General features: G+C 37.9%; 1 protein-coding gene across 25 annotated transcripts in view; it reads right to left on the bottom strand.

Moving 5' to 3' along the window:
* ANK3 (ankyrin 3) overlaps positions 1-22,781 on the bottom strand; it is a 704,894-nt gene that overhangs the window by 223,629 nt on the left and 458,484 nt on the right. For 20 of the 25 annotated variants that reach the window (XM_055354157.2, XM_055354158.2, XM_055354156.2 and 17 more), the window contains exons 5-7: positions 17,443-17,541; positions 11,135-11,320; positions 9,166-9,264 (exon numbers count right to left, since the gene is read on the bottom strand). In XM_055354157.2, the coding sequence (XP_055210132.2) occupies positions 9,166-9,264; positions 11,135-11,320; positions 17,443-17,541 (384 nt within the window). Of the gene's footprint in view, positions 1-9,165; positions 9,265-10,425; positions 10,450-11,134; positions 11,321-17,442; positions 17,542-22,781 lie in introns of all 25 variants that reach the window. The other 5 variants (XM_055354146.2, XM_055354147.2, XM_055354148.2 and 2 more) reach the window with 1 other exon arrangement.

Here is a 22,781-nt window from a genome sequence, read left to right as displayed (position 1 = left end):
ATTAACAGTTTCTTATTATTTATTATTTCTTATTATGAGACTTTCTCATGCTGACAAATAGCACCACAAACAACATAATTCATTCTGAGAAGCCACATTCCTGACTACTTCTGGATGTACTTTAGAGGGCTACCTTGGTGCCATCGACCTGACCTGCATCATGCTTTACAGGGGAACGTGACTTGCAGTGACAGCGTCCCCTCCTGGATGCAAGCAGTGACAACCATCACCATGTCTTGAGCCTTTGCCCATGTTTTGTGGGCCAGGCACTGTGTTAAGCAATTTCTGTGGATTATTTCATTCAATCATCACAGTGACAGCATTAGGTTCTACCATTGGACCCATTATATGGATGATTAGGCTGAAACATAAATAACTACTCAAGGGCACCAGGATAAGCTGCAAGGCCAGTGTGGGACTCCAGCATTCTGACAGTGTGGTTTACTTTGCCACTGTCCCATATGTACTCTATTGTGAAAGGGGGAGGGAAGCTGAAGACTAACTCCATTGCTGTCAGACAAGGTGGTTGGGCAGAGGACAAGGGCTTGGGGTTGGCTGATGTCTCTCTCATTTGGCTAAAATAACTGTAGGCCAGGTGATGAAGGGACTTGCCCTGGACCACATTAGTGATTGATGATACAGCCAAGATAAGAGTCCAGAGTCCAGCACGTATTCCTCCCCTCACTCCACTGTCACTTAGAAATGGCACCTCTTCAGGTGAGGAACATAGATCCCACTCCATACAGGAAGATGTCAATGAAGTTCAAGTATATAAATGGATATCAGATAAAAATACTCCTTTAAAAATGTATGTAAGAGATTCTCCTTTGATGTGGCATTCAGGAAAAGGCAGAAATGAGATTGCATGGCATAATTATAAGAGCAAATCTATGTAAACATGCATCTCCTCCATTCTGTCACCTTACAAAAACTTACTGGTTTTGTTCCTCCTGAAATGTTAATATCACCATGGCAACAAGAATATGTTTAATGCAATAGACACATGGCTACTTTCCCATAACTCATATTCCTTTGCTAAGGCTCTCAAATCCCCATTTTCATGGGGAGGTTTACATAACCCTTAAAAGAAAGAAAAGAAGTCTTTGTCTTTAATGCTGTTGAGCCTATACTAGGAGATAAACCTATTAAAAAAATGTACCAATAAAAAAGAAATGTATGTGTGTGTGGTCTCTGTTGGGATAAACATTCAAATGCCAAAAAAAGTCTGCTATAAGTGGTTTTTATTTTCTCACTTGTGATTTATTGTGTTTTGTTTAAAGCATGATTTGTATAACAAGAGGAAAATATACAGTCATCCTATGGTATCCATGGGGATTGGTTACAAGACTCCTGAGGATGCAAAACCCATGGATGCTCAAGTCCCTTATATAAATCAGCATTTGCACATAACCTACACACACTCTCTGTACACTTTAAAAGATCTCTAGATTTATAATGACTAATACAATATAAAAGTCATGTAAATAGTTATTATACTATATTTTAAAATTTGTATTCTTTTTCTATGTTGTATTATTTTTTATTGTTTATTTTTTCCCCCAAATATCTTCCATCCATGGTTGGTTAAAACCATGGATGTGAAATCTAAGAATGTGGAGAGCCGTTTGTATTTTAAACATATGTTTGCAAATGCATCACTACACAAACCAAAGTAGAGTCTCCAAAAGCCCTACACCCTTGTAAAACCATCAGGAGTTTGCCACACTCTTACTGGAGCCAGGCTCACCTCTTCTCCGTGCTCCAGTAGCTGATGTCCTTTCTAGCATCTTCTGGTGGTCACTTGGGGCCTTCACAGCCCAGAGCCTGAGGCCCCGCTTAAAACACTCTTAATTTTGAACAAAGCTTGGCAATAGACTTTTAGCCTAGGCTTAGCCCAGTTAGCCTAGGCCTGTCTTCCAAGGTCATCTACAGAGCTGAATGCAAAGTCTCCTTGCTGCTCAAATAAACTTGTCCCTCTGCCTCTGACATTGGGTTTGGTGCACTGGTCTAAAATTCTATTAGTATCCTGTGAATTTTTCCATCTCCCTTAACGCAGCTGAGTTTAGTTTGGAAAGCAGCTCCTAGACCAGGAGAGATTCAAGTTGAAGTAACAGGAATTTTGATAGGCTAGGGAGAGGAAAGCAGGTTTGTATAGGTGCTGGGTGACCAGGAGTGGTGGACAGGAAGGCCAAGAAGTGATTTATTCATTCATTTTTGAATTCAATAAATATATACTGAGTCCCTCCCAGCACCAGGTAGTGGGCTATACTCCAGGGATTCAAAAATCTGTAAGATGACACAGGTCTGTTCTTGGGGAATTCAAAGTCTGCATGTGAGATGAAAAACAGGATGTGGGAGAGAACTATATTTTATTACATTTTTACTTTAGCCCTCATAGGATTGTTATGACAATAAGTGTAAAATGCCTAATAAAGAAGCTGGATAATAAATTATAACTTAAAAAATCATTATTACTATAAATATCACCTGCAGAAGTAAAGAAGGGAATGGACATTTACTGAGCACTTATTTCGTAGCAGGCAGAATTGTTGATGTTTTTACATTCATTGCCTTCTAGGTGAATGAAATGCAGCTGAACATTTTGGTGACTCTATTAATATGTCAAGGAAGGTAAATAGAAAAAAGGCTATCAGGCAGCAAAAACAAATCATCCTCTGAAAGACTGAGAGAATTAAGTTCATGTTAAAGTCACTTGCACAGAGCCAGGCACATGGTAAGCACCTGGGGACCAAAGGAAAACCTAGAGACAGAGGATGACTAGGGCATCTCAACCTTACAGGGGCTTAGATAGCAAATAGAGTGTGCAAAATGGACAATAGCCGATAAATAAAATTATATTTGAGGCCTAATGTGAGTGGAAGTACAGGCTGTGATGCTCACCTATGGGGTCAGGGACTAACCATCTTCCTTGAGGGAAATGTTGCATTTTCAGATCATTATGACATTGAAGGGAAGGAAGGCCTAAGATGGATGGTGTCATGGCTTCATTCAAAATAACTTTCTATGATGATGGACATGCGATATATCTGTGCCATTTAATAAGACAGTAGCCACTAGCTATTGAGCACTTGAAATGCTCTTGAGAATAAAAAAAAATTTATTTAAATCAAAGCTAGTTCCCCAGGTTAGTGGCTACTGAAGTAACATAGCCCAGGTGTAGAGAAAACAGAGTTTCCTTCCTCACTGGGGCCCAGAGGTGGTTAAGAGGCCTGGACTCTGGCTAGGAGAGATCTGGTAAAGGGGTTCCCACTTGGGGGAAATGAGATAGACTCTGCAACACAGTGGTCTCCGGGGGCTCAGAAGGGGTCACCAGACGAACTCCAAGGAAGGGGGCACAGCCTGTAGTCTTTGGGGACACTGTTACAGAGGACCTATCTTTCAGCTTTGCCTTTCTGCTTTCAACTCCTTTCATCAATTCCTGAGTTTTTAGAAAAGTCCTATTTAGCATTATAGCCTAGATGCAGCTATGCTTTGGGGACTTACGGGAGAATTGTATTATATGGTTTGGCACCTTGGTGCCTGAACAAATTGGTAGTGTAGGGACTAATAAAGTACTAAGTATTCACACATTAGTAACAAGTACTAATGGTAGAGTAGGTAACTCAAGTCTGAACCTTCAGGTCCAGCTTATAGTAGATGCTCTATAAATATTGCTAAATTGGACTGAATTTAGAAAAGAAATCCCCCAGATAATGCTCATCCATGGATACTGTTTTGCTCATGCATGTGCTAAGCCATGTTGGCCTCAGGTTTGGACAGAACATAATTCTTTTAAGAAAATAATTTCAACCTTTATATTCAGGAGGTATATGTGCAGGTTTGTTACGTGGGTATATTGCATGACACTGAAGTTTGGTGTACGAAAGATCTCATCACCTAGGTTGTGAGCATAGTACCCAATAGGTAGTTTTTCAACTCTGCCACAACAGTAGTCCCCAGTATCTATTGTTGTCATCTTTATGTCCATGAGTACCCCACATTTAGCTCCCACTAGTAAATGAGAATACGTGGTACTTGGTTTCCTGTTCCTGCATTAATTTGCTTGGGATAATGGCCTCCAGCTGCATCCATGTTGCTGCAAAAAACATGACTTTGTTCCTTTTTCATGGCTGTGTGGTACTCCATAGTATATATGTACCACATTTTCTTTATCCAGTCCACTGTTGATGGGCACCTAGGTTGATTCTGTGTCTTTGCTATCATAAATAGTGCTTCAATGAACATGTGAACACGTATTTTTTGGCAAGACAATTTATTTTCTTCTGAATACATATTCAGTAATGGGATTGCTGGGTTGAATGGTAGTTTAAGTTCTTTGAGAAATCTCCAAACTGCTTTCTAATTTGTGGCTGAACTAATTTACATTCCTACCAACAGTACATAAGTGCAGAAGAGAAGTCTAATCCTTTTATTTTTCCACCAACAGGCTTAGTAGTTCAAGTATCTAAAAACATTGCTCTCATTTTATCCAAACATTAAAATATCTTAAATAAAGTAATCCTTTGTATGATTTAGTAGGGTTCTGAATGTGGTCTAATATCTATCAAAACCTTGTATAAAATACCCAATATTTGAAAAAGGCAGCCCAATGGACATGTTAACCAGTCACTGATCTGTGCCATACATGCCAAGTTCTTTCCTACACAACTAGAACATCATAAAGTTAAGTAGCTGGGCCACAGTCTCTCAGCTTCTCTGGGCAAAGTGCCTTCACAGATGGAGATATAGCAGTCATAGGCAGTAGGAAGTAGAATTGAGCCTTTTGAAGTATAGTAACTAAAGATATTGCTAACTATGTAATTCTCTGTTCTTAAGGATTCATATGATAAAAATAATGTTTGAGTTATTTCACACAAAAATTGTCTCTATAGGTAACTACAGGATTTCAGTTGTCAAAAGTGGAAACTCTATTATCCATGCTTCCTTTTCCACTATATATATCAAAGCTTTTAAGGCCTATATTTATTTTCCATTGTATTTACTGGCTCATTCCTGCTGCTTGGTAACATTTACTTTTTTGGTTCCACCCTTCACGTCTGTATATTTTAATCTGTAAACCACCCGAAATCTTTTTGGAAACAAATGAGGTATAGAATCCAAACACATAAATCCCTAATCCTTTCAGAGATCAAAACAAAAAGTGCTAAATGGCAAGACTAATAGAAGAATGCTTTATTCAATTATCTTCTCAAAATGGGAAGTTGAATAATAATTTACAAGAGAAAGGCCAATGACAAGAGTGAAGATTAGATTAGGTGGTCCATTGTATTTGATGAAAAAATTCAGCCAGCAAAGTATTAATCTATCTTATTCAATCAATAAAGGGAACTTTGCAGGCAACCACATAATACAATTTGGCCTTTTGTTACTCTAGTGCACAAATGCTCCTTACTGCAATGACAATCACTACTAGCTCTAGTATGTTTTAGTTACATTCTCTTTCCCAAGAGAGCTAGAATGATTTGCAAAGAGAGCAAGGGTCATGCATAAATTCAGACAGTGTCAGTGCCATCTCAGCAGACTCAGTTCAAAGAATGAAGAATGCTGACGCTGCATTGCAGCATTCCACAGCTACTGCATAACTCCCTGCAGCAGACCCATGAGCCTGAATAGATCTCCAAGGATAATCCAAAAGGAAATATTGACGATGTCAGACAGGATATCTTACATATACCTAGTAAAATTACAATGCAAACATCATAATAAAAATTGAAGGAAAGGTGTTATTGAAAGAGTTAAGTATGCTATAAATCAGTTACCGGAACTGCTACTCAGAAGTATACATTCACCACTGACTGGGACCTGCTTTACTGCTGCATGAATTAGTTGGCACTACAAATGAATACAGAAAGCAATTCCTTCTATTGTGTACTCCCTTCAGTCACATTGCCTTTGTTTCTACCTATTATCTGCTTTGGAAATGAACATCTATTGCATGCAGGAAAGATTCCAGAAGTGTTGTCATTCTTCCTCTTCCCCAGCTCTCTTTGCTAGCAGGTGGTCACTCTCTGGGACGTTCCCTCAGTCTACAGTGCTATAAAGAACTGCAAGACTTTATCTGTCATACTTCTTTCTTCACTGATTTAAATCTTCCACTCCCTACTGTATTTTGTCACAGGCAGAAAACAGAAATTGCAGCCCCCCAAGACAAAGGGTGCTGCTGTTTTTTAATCTACTTCTAACCACCTCATCAATACCTCTCTCCAAACCTGGCTCTGAAGCATATGATTTATGGTTACAATTTGCAGCCAATTCTTAGCAAATGAGGCTTAATAATGCTCCCTTTATTGCTCTCACTGGATACAATTTGATCCTGTCTGCATTCAGCGGCCTCTTACTTTCACCTGCTATTTCTGTTACCTTCTTGAGAGAACTATGACCTAGAAAGACTCCATGGAAGCTGGGAAGGGAGAAGCCTCTGTAATATGAAAGTGGAGATGCTAGATTATTATACAACAAAATTGCTACAGATGTGGGACCTCAAATGGATTGCTTGAGGCAGCTGGCAGTTGCCTCAGTTTAAGCTCTTTAAAAAGAGTTCTCAGGTACCCTAGAGCCAGTCATCAATCACCCACTGCAGAGAGAAGCATAGCTCATTTCGGAATACGCAACAGCCCAAGCCTCCTATTAAATAAAATCAAATTCCACCACAGCCTTCAGCTCAGAATGCTATTAGACCTCATTAATTAGGAAAGACTGGGAAAAATGCATTTATGAATCAGTGAAAAGTCTGAATTTTAACATATTTTAAACAAAAGCACAGTGTAAGTATTTTAAATCATATATGGTAACTCAGGAAGGTTAACAACGTGGGTCTGATGTCTCCACTGATTTTTAATCAATAAATAAGCATCTTTTGTCATTACCACAGTCATTGTTTTAATGCAAATGAACACTTTAGAATCACTTGGAAAAGTCTGAAAATACTGTAATATGTCCTCTTAAATTGCTTAAACATTTCTCTAATCCTCTTGTTTTTAGCAACATAAGGACATTTCTGAACAAAGGCACAAAGACAAACTTCAAACACCACCCTGACATAAATTTTCTGAATGTCCTAATTAGAAGATGTAACTTAATGAGGTTTTATTATGCTATGAATTACAGAAATAAAACCAGAAGAATGCATCTTGAAATGAACTTCAGCTTCAACACTGACATACCCTGTTTATACTTGACTTAAAGAAGGGCTTAACTTTGTCCTTCAAAGTGTCAAACTAGGCCTTGGATCTGCCACATCAAGGATGTAGTTAACACAATAAGAAAAATTGTGAATAAAATTGACTGACGTTCTCCAGTCATTTAAACTGATGAAGGCTTTCGGCAAGCTCATGACAACAGGATAGGAAATAGCTTTTCTATCAGTACAATCTCAGCCCTTATTAATTTTTATAGAACTAACAAATTATAAGAGGAAAAGTAAAATAAACCCCTTTAAGTTACCTAGGGGAGAGAATAGTGGTTAAGAGCTTTGGGGCTGAAATCCTGCCTCTTCCAACCTGCTAGCACCGTGATCCTAAAGCAGCTACTTCTTATCTCTAAACCTAGGTTTCTTCTTCTGTAAAATAAGGATAAACTATACCTTTCCTTATATTAGTATACGTGAGATAAAATGCATAGCCTGGCATCTTACAGTCAGGAAAGACTTCAGAAATGATATTATTTTTACTGCTGATGCAACTACCACTGTACTGCTGTTGCTAGCATTATGCACTATCTCCCTATCTAATCTAGTTCCATTTCTCTTCTAAGAAGTGAGGGTTCAGCAAAAAATAAGACTTCAAATGCTACGTTCAAAATAACAGTGCTGCTTGATATCGTGTAGATGTATGTCCCCACCCAAATCTCATGTTGAAACGTAGTGTCCCGTGTTGGAGGTGCAGCCTGGTGGGAGGTGATTGGATCATGGGGAAGGACTTCTCATGAATGGTTTAGCACCATCTGCTTGGTGCTGTCCTCGTGATAGTGAGGGAGTTCTCATGAGACCTGGTCATTTAAAAGTGTACAGCACCACTCTTCTTGCTCTCTTGCTCCTGCTCTGGCCGTGTGATGTGCCTGTCCCTGCTTCGCCTCCTGCCATTATTCTTAAGTCTCCTGAGGCCTCCCCAGGAGCCGAGCTGGTGCCAGTATCATGCTTCCTGTACAGCCCGCAGAACCAGGAGCCAACTGAACCTCTATTCTTTATGAATTACCCAATCTCAGATACCTCTTTATAGCAATGTGAAAACAGACTAATACACTACTGCCGCTGCTGTTAGTGATGATACTACATCAGGCACCGGCTGAGTGATTTACATATGCTATCTCTTTTAATTTTCAGTGACGCAGTGAGGGAGAAGTGATATTTTATAATTATTTAATTTCATAATTCATATTATCTCATCTTATAAATGAGGAAACTGACAGACACAGGGAAAAAAGTGAAAGCCAAAATTTGAACCTAAGGAGTCTCAGAGTTCAGGATTTCAGCCACTACTTCATCCTGCCTCCAGCTTCACTTGTACTTCCAACAGTGTTTCTGATGGTCAAGCTGAACACCAGTTTTTAAATTGAGAGCAGTGCTACTCTGTTTGGATGTCCAACCTGCTGTGCAGTGGGCCATATGACATTGTAATTCCTTTCTTCAATGGGTATGAGCTTACTCAGGTTACACAAACTTGTTACTCATTACGAAAGTTTGTAGGGGACAGAAGATAAAGGCAAAAGATGGTCTCATTATTTGGATTCTGTAGTTTAGGCCTCACCCAGGTATTCCAGAACATTCCCATTGTAAGGTCAAGACCCTGATCTCTAGAGCACTGAGTGCCATCTGACCAATTTCTAAGGGTTTCAGAAATTTTAACTTAGGGAACTATTTGTTGTCCCCAGTCACAATTCCTTGAATCACATCTTCTATATGTGCATTTATAGATTTTTTTATCATCCATCCCAGCTAGCATTCCTGATCTTGGTTTACCTCTCCTGCTAGGAAACAGGCACACCTATGTAAAATCAAGAACATACACTAGGATGAGTAGAAATCATAGCCTTCACTGACTGGAAGGACTCTTGGAGGCAATTTGTCCCAACATCCTCATGTTGGGGAAAGAGAGTATAAAATAGTTGCAAACGCTTTAAAGGCATTACACACTGCTGTGCTCTTACCCTTGCGGTGAAGTCCACAGCAGCCGCTCGGTTTAACAGCAACGTGGCTACATTGATATTTCCATAGTGCGCAGCTATGTGGAGCGGAGTGAAGCCACTCTGTAAAGAAAACATAGCAGACATTCAATTGATTCCTGCCAGCCCCCGGCCTGACAGGCAAATATCATAACCCTGCCCAAATAAAAATGAGGAAGCAAAATATGCTGAGGTCTATGTTCCATTCTGTACTAGGTTTCGATCAGTGCCAATTGCTCACAGGGTTTCTAATAAACCCCAAACTTACAGGCAGAAGAATAGCCAGGGAGGAACCAAGGGTGGAGACTGAGCAATTTTAGTAATCCAATAACAGAACTATATAAAAGCCAACATTTCAAGAAATTAAGATAGAGATGAGAAAAATCTTTATAGCTGATAGCTTGGTTAGTGCCGCTGTTTTATTACTGACGATAGAATTGTGCATTGAAACTCAAAATTCAATTAGTTTATATATTTGATATAGATTCAAATTACTGAACAGTAAATGCCAATTTTCATGACAAAGGCAGTTTTGGGGGGAAGAGGTACTACCACAAAGTTGGTTTTATATAATGGGCAATTGTATTCCATGAAGAATCCACAAGTTAATCTCTTTGTTAGCCAATGCCTATTCAATAACACATGTTTTTGGATTGTTCATACCAAGGTCATTTTACTTCCTTAAAAAATGCTAAAACATGCAGCGATTCACTTAGTCCCCAAAGATTGAAACCTTATAGGAACTAGATGCATTTCTAATTTGTTAGCAAGCTTCTTAGCCATGCTAGCTATCTTCTTGTAGAAGGGTGGGTCATATTGACACCATTCTGAAATACCTTTCCTTTTGCTGACACCACAGAGGGTAAGTGTCATGCACAACCCTAAAAAACGAGTCCTGGATGAGTAGAATGACAGGGTTGTCTGCAGCTTTAGGTATAGCTGATAAACATCTAAAGTGTCCAGACTCTTCAACTCACACAGCTCTATTGCAATACCCTTAAGAGTCAAGGATTCCTCATCTCTTTCAAACACCAGGTTCAGCTGCAGAAAGCCCTGGTAATCAAACTACTGCTATCTTATCTGGCACATGCTCCTTTGGGGAGAGGAGGGATTGGGGATAAAGCAGGTATCTAGCCTACAGAAGGCGATGCAAAGAAGAAGGGAGAGACATGAGGCAGCAGCACTAAGTCATGGGAAAATGATGATGCAGATATAGACTACACGTATATGCATATATATATATACCTCTGTTGTTCTATTCACCACCATCTAGGTTAACACATTTGGAAGCAAAGAGGAGGAAAAAATGAACGGTTAGTTCACTATTGGTGATATGGATTGCAGAAAGCTCATGACAGCTAAGTAATGAGGATGGAAGCTCTGATGAAAGCACAATAGGCACAGAAAGAAAGCTAGACTGAATGATGGGCTACGCAATGGCCTAGTCCAAATGCCATATTTCCGTCACAGAGACTTTCAGGTACCACATGTCAAGACGGTGGGAATTTTTGACTGCGGCTGTCTTGCTGCTGGCATGCTTTCCGCAGCTGATCTACGCTCAGTGCCTGGCCTGTCATCTTGGGTATCAACCAGATGTTTGTTTGTGTACACTGTCTTTAGTATTTTGTAATTTTTCACCCTGATGTTTGAGCTGAACTGTTGAATATGTTCCGAAACTATATTCAAAGGAAAGAAATGATCACTGCATAGAAATTGATTTCTTTTGAGGTGGCCTCCCTTTTAGCACGCGTAGGGCCGCATTCCCCTCACCCCCCAGCTTCTCATGTGAAGGGAGGCTGTGCCTTCAGTGGCTAGCTCAGACACACATTGTTCCTCCCTTCAATGAAGTTAAAGGCATGGCATAAGCTTGCCAAGAGGGAGACCGGGTGCTCTTAAAGGTTGTGTGTCTAACACTGGAGAGTTGCATGACAGGCCCGTGTCCCTCGTGCCTCACCTTTGATTCCACATCTGCATTGTTGTCATTCTGCAGCAGCAGGGCTGCGGCTTTCGTGTCGTCTTTTCGGGCTGCGATATGAAGAGCTGGGAGACGCACTTTTCCTTTGGTGTCATTCTCTAGCAGGAGCGAAACGACTTGGTCGTGACCTTGTTGCAAAGCCACTGCCAATGGTGTGAAGCCATCCTGCAAATAAATGGATGGGTCAAGATGGGCTCCAATGAATATTTTCTTTTTTATTAAATTAACAAATAAGAAGGCAACCAAGTGACCAAGCATCAATTTTTGTTTGGGGTTATTAAAACTAACAACATATTCGAATGGACAGAAATGTGAAAAGATATTTTCAAAAAATATTTATCTATACAAAGTAAAAAATACTAAGAAACTTGTAATAAGTTCATGGGTTTTGGTTTTCTTTTCCATTAAAAATTAATATACATTAATTGGGAAAATTTTGAAAGTGTACAAAAATACTACATATAAAACAAAAAGTTGCTATAATATCAATATTCATAAAATAATCTCAGGGCCAGGTGCGGTGGTTCATGCCTGTAATCTCAGCACTTTGGGAGGCAGAGGCGGCCAGATTGCCAGAGGTCAGGTGTTCGAGACCAGCATGATCAACATTGTGAAACCCCGTCTCTACTAAAAATACAAAAATTGGCCGAGGGTGGTGGATGCCTGTAGTCCCAGCTATTTGGGAGGCTGAGACAGAAGAATAGCTTGAATCTGGGAGGTGAAGACTGCAGTGAGCCAAGACCATGCCATTTCACCTGTGTGACAGAGCGAGACTCTGTCAAAAAAAAAAAAAAAAAAAAAAGAAAAAAAAAATCGCAGGCTAAATCCAGGCAAAGTTTTCAAAGGAGCTCATTTAAATAAGATGTAAACATTTCCACTGATTTTTAAAAACTGAGATGTCTGTCTGTCTGGTTCATTACTGTGCCCTGTTGCCTCGCATATTCCTGGTGCTGTCAGGATAGGTGAATTCATGAACTGTACTCATCATTGCTTTATGAAAGATCTATAGAGGCTAAGGTCTCTAGAGCTAAGAGAAAGACTCTTGGCTTCTGTGACCACTGAGAGAAGACAACACAAAGATCATGCAAAACATGACTCTATATATTTATTCTGGTCATTGTCTCTTTTCTTTCTAAATTTTATTTTAAATTAAAAATTATAAATATTTATAGGGGTACAAGTGATATTATGATTTATAAATACAATGTGGACAAATCCAGCTAAGTAACATCTTCATTACCACACTTATTTTTTTGTGGTGAGAACATTTGAACTTTATTCTCTTAGCAATTTTGATATATACAATACATTATTACTAACTCTGTTAATCAAGTTGTGCAATAAATTTCAAAAAAAGCAAAATAAAAACAAAAACTTATCCCTCCTCATTGACCATTACCTCCTGTCTCCCCATTACTCCCAGTTCCTAGCCTCTGGTAACCACCATATTCCTCTCTGCTTCTATGAATTTGATTAAAACACGACTTTAGAATAAATTCAGACATAAGTGCACACATACATACTCTATACATTTTGAATCTCCCCTTTGTGTTGCCCTGGGACTTGATAAAGGGGACACAGCTACAGATTTCACTGCAGTGAAATTAACTTGTGGATTACCTAGAGTTGTTGAATGTAGAAAAAAAAGCACAGGGTAGAAAATCCCAGGACTGGCTCACAAATTGTAATTCTGCAAAGGTTTCATTATTATATACTCAAAAGGGCATTTTTTTTTAACTAGAGAACTGGCATGCAAGTTACTTATTATTTATTTGGGTCATGATATTTTATTTCTGTAGTCCCATGGTAAAGAAAAGCATCTGGAAAACACATAGGAGCACATATGCACCAAGGTCTTCCTAAAACATCCCTTTCAACATTCCTTCCCTTGCTAGCATATGGAGAAAGGCTCTCATAATTCATCTGATTGAATGCAAATCAGCATACTTACATCCAAGATGTGCAAAACATTGACCCAAAGCACTTAAGGGACATTATTGCTCAGTATTGTCCCCTATAAAATCCTTTCGGCCAGTATCTGTACTGATTATGTATGTACAGACTTCACTCTCCTCTGACACCTGTACTCATGCTATTTCCCCCACCCTGAAATGCCCTCTTCTTTTCTCTATGTATACAAATCCCCTCTACCCTCCACGCTTCAAGATCTGGCTTAAATGCCGCCTGTTTCTTTTAACTTTACTACCAAAGACAGCAGGAAAAAGGAAAACAATAACATAACCAAAACAACTAGAAGGTTATTCCCTGAAGCCTTAAGAAAGATAACAAACAGGGAAAGACTAGACACATCCAAGATGTCACAAAAACGATATCATAGGTTTACACTTAAAGACAGGAACTTTAGGATATAACAAGAAAAGTAGTCTACATGTCAATGTAAATATATATTTTCATTTTCATAAAGGTACATACATATATCTAATGTGTACACGTGCAAGCAATCGGGTAAAATGTTATCTCTAGGGAAAATTAACAGAGATTTCTTGCTTCTTATTGTACTTTCTCATTTATGTAATGTATTACTTTTGCAAAAAAAAAGAAAATATGCATTGTTTAAATAAGAGTGTGGCAAAAGGAAAATTGTGTTTTAAGATTTAATTTTGCATCTCACTTAAAAAACCTGAACAAAAGCTAAGGGGTAAAAATGACAGTCCACTTCTGTTCTGAAACCAAACAAAATGGCTACATTTCCACTGATGTGAATTTTAAAATTCACAGGACCTATACATAAAGGAAACTACTTTGTACCAGAAAATAAACTGCAACTGAGCCGATTAGCAGTGACAAGAATATGTTTCCTGCATAAGCCAATTAAAGACACAAAGATACCAGCTCTAAGGTGTTAATAGCTAAAATTAGCAGCTCCAGATTTTGTTTCAAAACCAAGTTTAAATGGTGTGGTTTGCTTTGTGCAGTTATTCTTCAGAGAAAAATGAGCAGAAAGGAAATGTGATAGAGGCTACTGGAAAAAAGGTCCATCCCCTGGTTGCTCAAGGATATCCAGTACCTTATGAAGTGTCTGAAACATAATAGGTGCTTAATAATTACTCATGGAATAAACGAACAAACAAATATACTGTGTGCTTCAGAATCGTAATTAGCAAAAGGAAGATTATATATAGAGAGAAAAGATATGAGATGCAGTACACAGTAATACAAAAATGTTTTAAAAACCACAGTTATACTTAAGTCTTGCTACATATATACAAGATTTGAAGTGTGCCAGGCTTACTGAAAAAAATACATTTGAAAGAATTTGGCAATATCCCATCGTGTAGTGAATTAAAGATTCTATTAAAAACTTGCTAAGTAAAGGATCCTTTAATTGCCCCCTACTGTTTGTTCTGTAAATACAGACTTCTCTATAAATGACACCAATATTATTGCTAATGAGAGAGCAATACAGTAATTAGAATATCATTTGAATAAAATGTCTTATTTCCTGTTGTTGTTCTTATTCTCCAATTCCAATAATCCAAAAGAAGAGAAAAAATTCAAAGGTTCAAACATCTCTAGGTAATTAGATGTTGTTTATATAGCAATATAACAGCAACCTCCCTGAAGACATGAACATGACTTAATAGACCCCATGTTTCTTGTTTTTTCCCTTAAAACTACAAAAATAACATGAAATTAAATCAATGTAAAAGAGTAAAAACTTTTAAAATATATATCCTTTGCCAAAAGACTGAAGTAGTGATTTGAAGATCTCACGTACTATTTTTCTTTAAGTTAGCTGTAGGGCTTCTTTTGGGGCCTTGAAAACTTCAAAAAGTACTAGAGAGCTCTGAGAGTTACTGGTAATTGGTTTACAATCTAATTCTAATCTATTAGCAGTAAATTGGGGTTATGTTTGCTTCTAAAGGAGAGATACTTAGTGATCTGTACATCACAGTGTGAAAAAAGAGTCCTACGCCATCTTCACAAAGAAAGCTATGGAATCACTTTCATTAGGTTATTTACAGTACTTAATATTTCCATCCAAAAATGAGGATGGGTTTTCTCTTAACCAACAGTCTCTGCCTGTCTCTATTTCCCCTGTCCGTTAGGACACAATGCGTGTATCGTAGTGTGCTTAGAATAGCTACTCTTGAGTGTGAAGAGAGGCACCGTTCTCTGCCTGGCAAGTTTGTTCTTTTTTGTTTGTTTAGAGACAGGGTGTCACTGTTGCCCAGGCTGGAGTGTAGCGACTACTCGCAGGTGCAACCACAGAGCACTATATCCTCAAACTTCTAGGCTCAAGTGCCTCCTGTCTCTGCCTCCTGAGGGGCTGGGACTACCGGTGTGTGCCCTTGCACCCGGCTAAATGTTTGTTATTTTGATATCAACCAGTAGTTATTTCCTAACTAGCTTTAAGAATACTATTACAAAAATAGTACATTCTCATGATAAAAATTCCCCAAAGCACTGATGGGTATAAAATAAAAAAATATGTATAAAAATCCCCAACAGTACTGATGGGTACAAAGGCTCCCTCCGAATTCTCAGGGCAAACCACTGGTAACAATCTACTATGGACATTTTCCTATATCAGTACATAGAGCCTTGTCTCGTTTTTAACAGTGCTAACAGCATGTTATTGTATAAATATACGAACATTTACTAACAGGTTTCTTTTTTGTTTCTTTCCAAGCCAAATAGTTCTGAATAAACAGGATTCTTATTGGTGTAAATTTAGATTCTGATTTTTAAAAATTGCTATTATTAATTGTGTTGACAAACATCCTTTATACTATTTTTGCATCCTAATGCAAATATATCTATAATATATATTTGATATATCTAATATTTCTATAATATAACTTTTTAGAAGTGCAGCTGCTAAGTAAAAAGGCTTGTAAATACTAGTTTTTGATAGTTACTGCCAAATGTTCTGTAAAAGTGTTGTAACCAACAATCAATTTCACCAGTATTGTAGGAAAGTTCTGGTTTCCTCTCCCCATGAAATTTTTGTTTTTAGTCTCTTGGGCAAAAGATTAGATCTTATTTTGTATCTGACTAATAAATTAGTATTTGACTATAAGTGAGGATGAGAATTTTTCATATATTTATGTTTGTTTGTGTATGTTTTGTGTGAGCTATCTCTTAATTTATTTAGTGGTTTCCCTAGAAGGTATAATCTCAAAAACTAAGTGAGATTAGATGCAGTTTATCTATTGCCGTCTTTTCTGTGCCATTCAGGAAGCACATCAGCATGTAAGCAAGAGTAGTGGTTTATAACAGGGATAACCCTGCATCTGCCCTAATTCACTGTTTTGTTAGAAATAAAAAATACTCAAATATTGATCCTTTATTATTAGCAATAGATTTCTGGTGACATGCTTAAGTGATTCCAGTCTTCCATCCAGATTAGTTTAAAAAATAAACAACATTACCTAAGACAGTACCAATGGCCTAAATAACTTTCTATTTTTAAATAATTCTTCTATTCCAGACTGCAAAGATTTTTTTTCTTCAAATACCACATCTATTTAACACTTAAAAATGTGTAATAGTTTTGGCTGGGCATGGTGGCTCACACTTGTAATCCCAGCACTTTGAGAGGCCGAGGCAGGTGGATCACGAGGTCAGGAGTTCAAGACCAGCCTGACCAAGATGGTGAAACCCTGTCTCTACTAAAAGCACAAAAATTAGCCAGGTGTGGGTGGTGGGCACCTGTAATCCCAGCTACTCGGGAGGCTGAGGCAGGATAATTGCTTGAGCCAGGGAGGCGGAGGTTGCAGTGAGCTGAGATTACGCCTTTGCACTCCAGCCTAGGCGACAGAGCGAGACTCCATCCCCCCTCCCCCCCAAAAAAGTACAATAGTTTTATTTATAACTATGAATTAAATCTAATTAGTTAACTTAAAAAATACAAATTCAATCATTATAATTAGGTAAACTTAAATTTGGAAAAACAATTTAAAACTAATGTTTTATTGAAAAGATAGTTCACATCAATTATTCCAAAACAATGATTGCCTTTGCCTGTAAGGCAAAATTGTAAGAGACAGAAAAGAATTCTCAAGCAAATACGTTAAATATTAAAATAACAGCATAATTATAGCATAGAATTCGGCATTTAAGAGCAGAAAGAGTATCTATGCAACAGAAGATTTGTAAAAATTAAAAGTAGACTTATAGTAATGTATTTCATAAAACTTATGAACCCACACATTAATATAAAACTTCAACTGAAATACTAGTAGGACAAATTCACAACTCCAGGTTTTCAAAATGCCCTATAAATACATGAACTTACCTACAGGAAAAAAACAGCGTCTTACCTCTGTGGCTAGGCTCTGGCTTGCACCATTGTCAAGAAGAAACTTGACAACTTCCAGGTGATTTTCCTGGGCTGCCATATATAATGGTGTGAAACCATTCTGCAAAATAAGAAAAAAAATGTTTGTCTGCAGCTTTCCAGAGACAATCTATTTTTCCATGGTACTGATGATTTATGCTCCAAGAAGTGCTCACATACAATAACTTTAATAATACTTTCATATAGATATAAATATTTATTAGAAAACCCAAGCACCATAGCTTAAGCTAAATTCCTGATCTGTGTAATTCAAAATTATATTTCATAATTCATAATTTGAGTATAGCTCATAGTTAATAGTTCATAGTTAATAGTCCAAGTATAATTCAAAGCAATTTACCCACTTTAAAGAAATAAGTACACTCACTTAGTCATCAACCACTTATTGAGAGTCTACCATGAGTAAGTATTTTACTAGATGCTATGAGAATATGAAGAAAAACACATTTAGTCATTGTAGCTCCCAAGCATCAATTATCTGTTTTAAATAAACATGTAATATTTTCACACAAAAGTATCTGAACTAGTTTCGACTAGTTCAGGGAGGAATTTATATTAATCTCAAATAGCTTCAAAGCTTTTCAAATAGCTTCAAATAGCTTCAAAGTTACCACAGATGTGGTCTTTCAGAGCAAAAAAGAAATGCCGATTTGCATAATGGTATGATTCAATCTAATTCATAGTCTGTTTTTTGTAGGCCTCCTTTCTTTGTGGTTTTTGCTAAGGTAGTTTAATGTTCAGAATACATATATGCATACATATTACACATACATACATATGCACATATATTTAGTTTGTGTGTGTCTGTGTGCCTCTCTGAAATGTGCATCAACTCTCAAAGAATTTGGATTCAAGCAAATTAATGTGCATATTACATCTTTTCCTACTAAAAATATGTTGTATATACATTTGTTCTCTAGAATAATGTATTTCATATCTATGAAATACTATACTATTTTAAAATCTTATTGCAAGATATAAGCATCAAACAATTTTCAAACTATAATTCTTTTGTTTTATTATTATTATTTTGAGACAGGGTCTCGCTCCATTGCTCTGTATCAAAATAATAATAATAATAAACCAATGGAGTGCAGGGGTACCGTCACAGCTCACTGCAGCCTTAATCTCCTGCGCTCAAACGATCCTTCTGCCTCAGCTTCCCAAGTAGCTGGGGCTACAGGCATGCACCACCACACCTGGCTAATTTATTTTTATTTTTTATAGAGACTGGGTCTCCCTGTGTCAGCCAGTATGGTCTTGAACTCCTGAGCTCAAGCCATTTGCCTGCCTTGGCCTCTCAAAGTGCTTAATTACAGGTGTGAGCCACTGTACCCAGCCAGTAAATTCTTTTTGAATATACTTTTCAGAATGCAGTTCTATTTAACTGAATGTTCCAGAAATTTTATTGTATACATTACGCAATTTGAAAGTATAAAAGTAAATATATTCTAAACTATAATGTTACCAAATATTCAACCTTTTGTGATTCAAAAAGTTTAGCTTCATTATTATAAATATCAACTACTATATGATCACCTTACTTATCCATAAGTTCAGCCTCTGGCAAACACACTGCTTCTGGCTTATAACTGAGAATTAGAAAGTAAGTTAAAAAGATCCTCGAGCAGATAAATGTGATGCCACATAACAAATCCACCATAGCTATGTACTTATCAGAGAGTTCCTCTATTCTACTTCCTCTATTTGGCACAGAATTGTAACAAGTTAGGTGATCTAGTTGCCAAGCTCAAGATTAGAAACACAAAATTAGAGGCAGTGGAATGCAACATCACATTCAATCTTCTTCCTTTTAAATTGTCTACCTGATAATATCTCTGGAGCCCACTGTTACTCTGTTTTATCATGAAACATTCTACCACATTTAAACATGAAGCATGGAGTACTTGGAACACTGTGGGATTTGTGTGTGTGTGTGTGTGTGTGTGCATGCCCATAGGTCCGTGTGTCTTTCATCTTTGTCCCTTTTCCCAGTGCTATGACGCTATGAGTGAAATTCAAAGGGAGTTTAGGATTATCCTCATCATATTGCTATTTTCTCATTTTCTAATTGGACCAAAATGAAAGATCATTACATCCTTAGTTAATTTAAATATTCTTTAAGCAACAAAACAAGAAAAGAAAAGGCCAAAACCAGTATGGCTTTTTCTCATAGCTAAACTAGGTACTAAGCATCTATCTTCCCTCATCAAATGCTCTCTCCGAAAGCTGAAACTTCCAGAGGGCAGGTTCAGATTTTTAGAAGTTTTCTGTTGTTGTTGTTGTTGTTGTTGTTTGTTTTTTGTTTTTGTTGAGACAGAGTCTCACTCTGTCGCCCAAGCTGGAGTGCAGTCATGAGATCTCAGCTCACTGCAACCTCCACCTAACAGGTCCAAGAGATTCTCCTGCCTCAGCCTCCCAAGTAGCTGGGACTACAAGCATGTGCCACCTCGCCTGGCTAATTTTTGTATTTTTAGCAAAGGTGGGGTTTCAACATGTTGGCCAGGATGGCCTTGATCTCCTGACCTCATGTTCCATCTGCCTCGGCCTCCCAAAGTGTTGGGATTACAGGCATGAGCCACCACACCCACCTTTTTTTTTTAATTCCAAAATAAGTGTTTTTCTCTCAGACATGAATATCAACAAGATATTTATGTCAAGACAAGTAATGCCAGTTTGTTCTCAATGTTGGGGTGGAGGTCTGCTGTGGCCCAAGATTGCCTAAGAAACACTAGTCTATCCACACATCTCTGGCTCTAGTGAGTGTCCACTGTTCTCACAGTTTCCTTCCAGAACCAACCATTTCAGGATCCATGAAGAAAGCCCAGACTCAGGCACTGGGTTTTAAGGTAACGCTTTCTTACAGACCCGGAGTTTCTCAAGAGTTATTCTTAAGAGGTACAACTCTGAAATCATTCTACATGCCCTGTTTTACGATGACAGAAACTGAGATGCACAGAATTAGGACTACTTAGAAATATTTGTAGACAACAGCCACAGCAAGATGCAGCCCTGTAATTAATTGTTTTCCTTTTCCACAATAGCTTTCTACCTTCTTTTTGAGTGCTTGCCATCCTAAGATTATTACCTGAAAGTTGGTCATTTTCTGAACAGTTACATACTTCCTTGTTTTTTGATTTTTAAAATATTTGTTTATTAATATATAATTTGCATATCATAAAACTCACCTTTTAAAAGTGTACAATTTAGTGGCTTTAAGTATATTCATAAAATTGGGCAACCCTTCCCACTATCTAATTCTAGAATATCTTCATCACCCCAAAAAGAAGCCCTATACTCCTTAGTAATCACTCCCCATTTCCCCCTAGTAACCACTAATGCACTTTCTCTCTCTAGTTTTGCCTATTCTGGATATTCTATATAAACAGAATCATATGATATCTGTCCTTGAACGGTCTGATACTATTTCTTTAATTTTTTTAAGAGATAGTGATATGATTTGGCTGTGTCCCCACCCAAATCTCACCTTGACTTGTAATAATCCCCAGGTATCAAGGGCGGGGCCAGGTGGAGATAATTGAATCATGGGGGGGTTTCCCCCACACTGTTCTTGTGGTAGTGAATAAATCTCATAAGATCTGATGCTTTTATAAATGGGAGTTTCCCTGCACAAGCTCTCTTGCCTGCCACCATGGAAAACGTGACTTTGCTCCTTATTTGCCTTCCACCATGATTGTGAGGCCTTCTCAGCCATGTGGAAGTATGAGTCAATTAAACTTCTTTCCTTTATAAATTACCCAGTCTTGGGTATGTCTTTATTAGCAGCATGAGAACAAGCTAATACAGACAGGGTCTTGCTCTTATTGCCCAGCCTGGTGTGTAGTGGTGTGATTATAGCTCACTGCAGCCTTAACATGGGCTCAAGCAATTCTCCACCCTTAGCTTCCTGAGTAGCTAGGACTATGGGCATGCACTACCACATCTGGCTTTTTTATTTTTATTTTTGTGGAGATAGGGTCTCACTATGTTGCTGAGGCTAGTCTCAAACTCTGGCCTCAAGTGATCCTCCTTCTTTGGCCTCCCAAAGTGCTAAGATCACAGGCATGAACACTGTGCTTGGCCTTCTTATGCTATTTCTGCTATCTATATTGATAAAATGTTTTTGGTGAGTGTTTCATGGTGGAAATTTCAATTTTACAGTGGTCATTTGTAGTGCATGGGTGTTCGTTTTATTTTGCTTTAGTTTTGGTCACCAGCGCCCACACACCCATTTCCCCTTCAGGACAATGTCACCCCTATCTTCTTTCAGAGAATTACCTATTCCCCATTATGCAGGTAGGACTTGTCCTGGATGGACTGAGACAGAGAAGCTTGCCCTTCATTAATCACAGGGTAGACACACATGCAGGCTATCTTCTGTTTTCTCTTTTAGGTCCACCCTTGATTCTCCCTCTCCAGTCTTGATTGACCTGTAGGAACCAGGTCAAAGGGTAATCCTACTCTCTTTCTTCTCACTCTGTTCTCCCACTCTCCACCCCAACTATTGGGTTTCCAAAGCTTTCTGAAAGATTCTTTAGCTTTCTATTCTCTGTGTTCCTTAACTAATTCCAATAAATTCCCTCTTGTGCTTAAGTTAGTTTCTCTTCCTGTAATTCAAATAACACCCCAAAATTACAAATTTTATGTCTCAAGAAATGGTCAAGACATGAGAACACATACATAACCATTTAGTTATGCTTCTAGAGAGAAAATTAGAAGTGTTCTTTGGAAAGAGTGAATAAAAATATTGCCATCACTCCCTAGCTCGAAGAGGTTGAGGCACCATTAACTCAATGTGTTGTCATTAGACAACCTAGAGCCATGACTGTTTGCTGTGAAATGGCACATGGATTGGGAGAATGGTCAGATTTCAAAATAAGAGAAAAAAGTACACCACTGTTTTTATAATAATTTCCTAACTTAGAACATTTCCAAAACAAAGCTAGCTAAAAAGGAATATACGGGTGCCCAATTTGCATTTTCTTTTCTGTAGCAACAACAGATTAAATTCTCAAAAGGCAGAGCAGCTTAAGATGGAATGAGTATGCTATTTGAAGTCTGATTTTATCCAATATATTCAATACCTTCTGCTCTGAATGTTTATAGTGGTGCTATTATAAGCATGCAAATCTGCAGACTTATAATTTTATAGATAGTACTGAGGCATGCTGTCTAATACACATCAAAATAAAATAATAAGTATTCCTATGACTTCATTTGGAAAAGGGCTTAAATTTCATCCATGAAATTTTTCTACTCATTCTAGTTTTCTATGGCCAGCCTTTGCACATCATAAAGTGC

The sequence above is a fragment of the Gorilla gorilla genome, chromosome 8 (assembly GCF_029281585.2).
Source record: "Gorilla gorilla gorilla isolate KB3781 chromosome 8, NHGRI_mGorGor1-v2.1_pri, whole genome shotgun sequence".
Taxonomy (NCBI): Eukaryota; Metazoa; Chordata; class Mammalia; order Primates; family Hominidae; genus Gorilla; species Gorilla gorilla.
The sequence above is the reverse complement of the archived record's forward strand: the minus strand, read 5'-3'. Positions and strand labels throughout refer to the sequence as shown.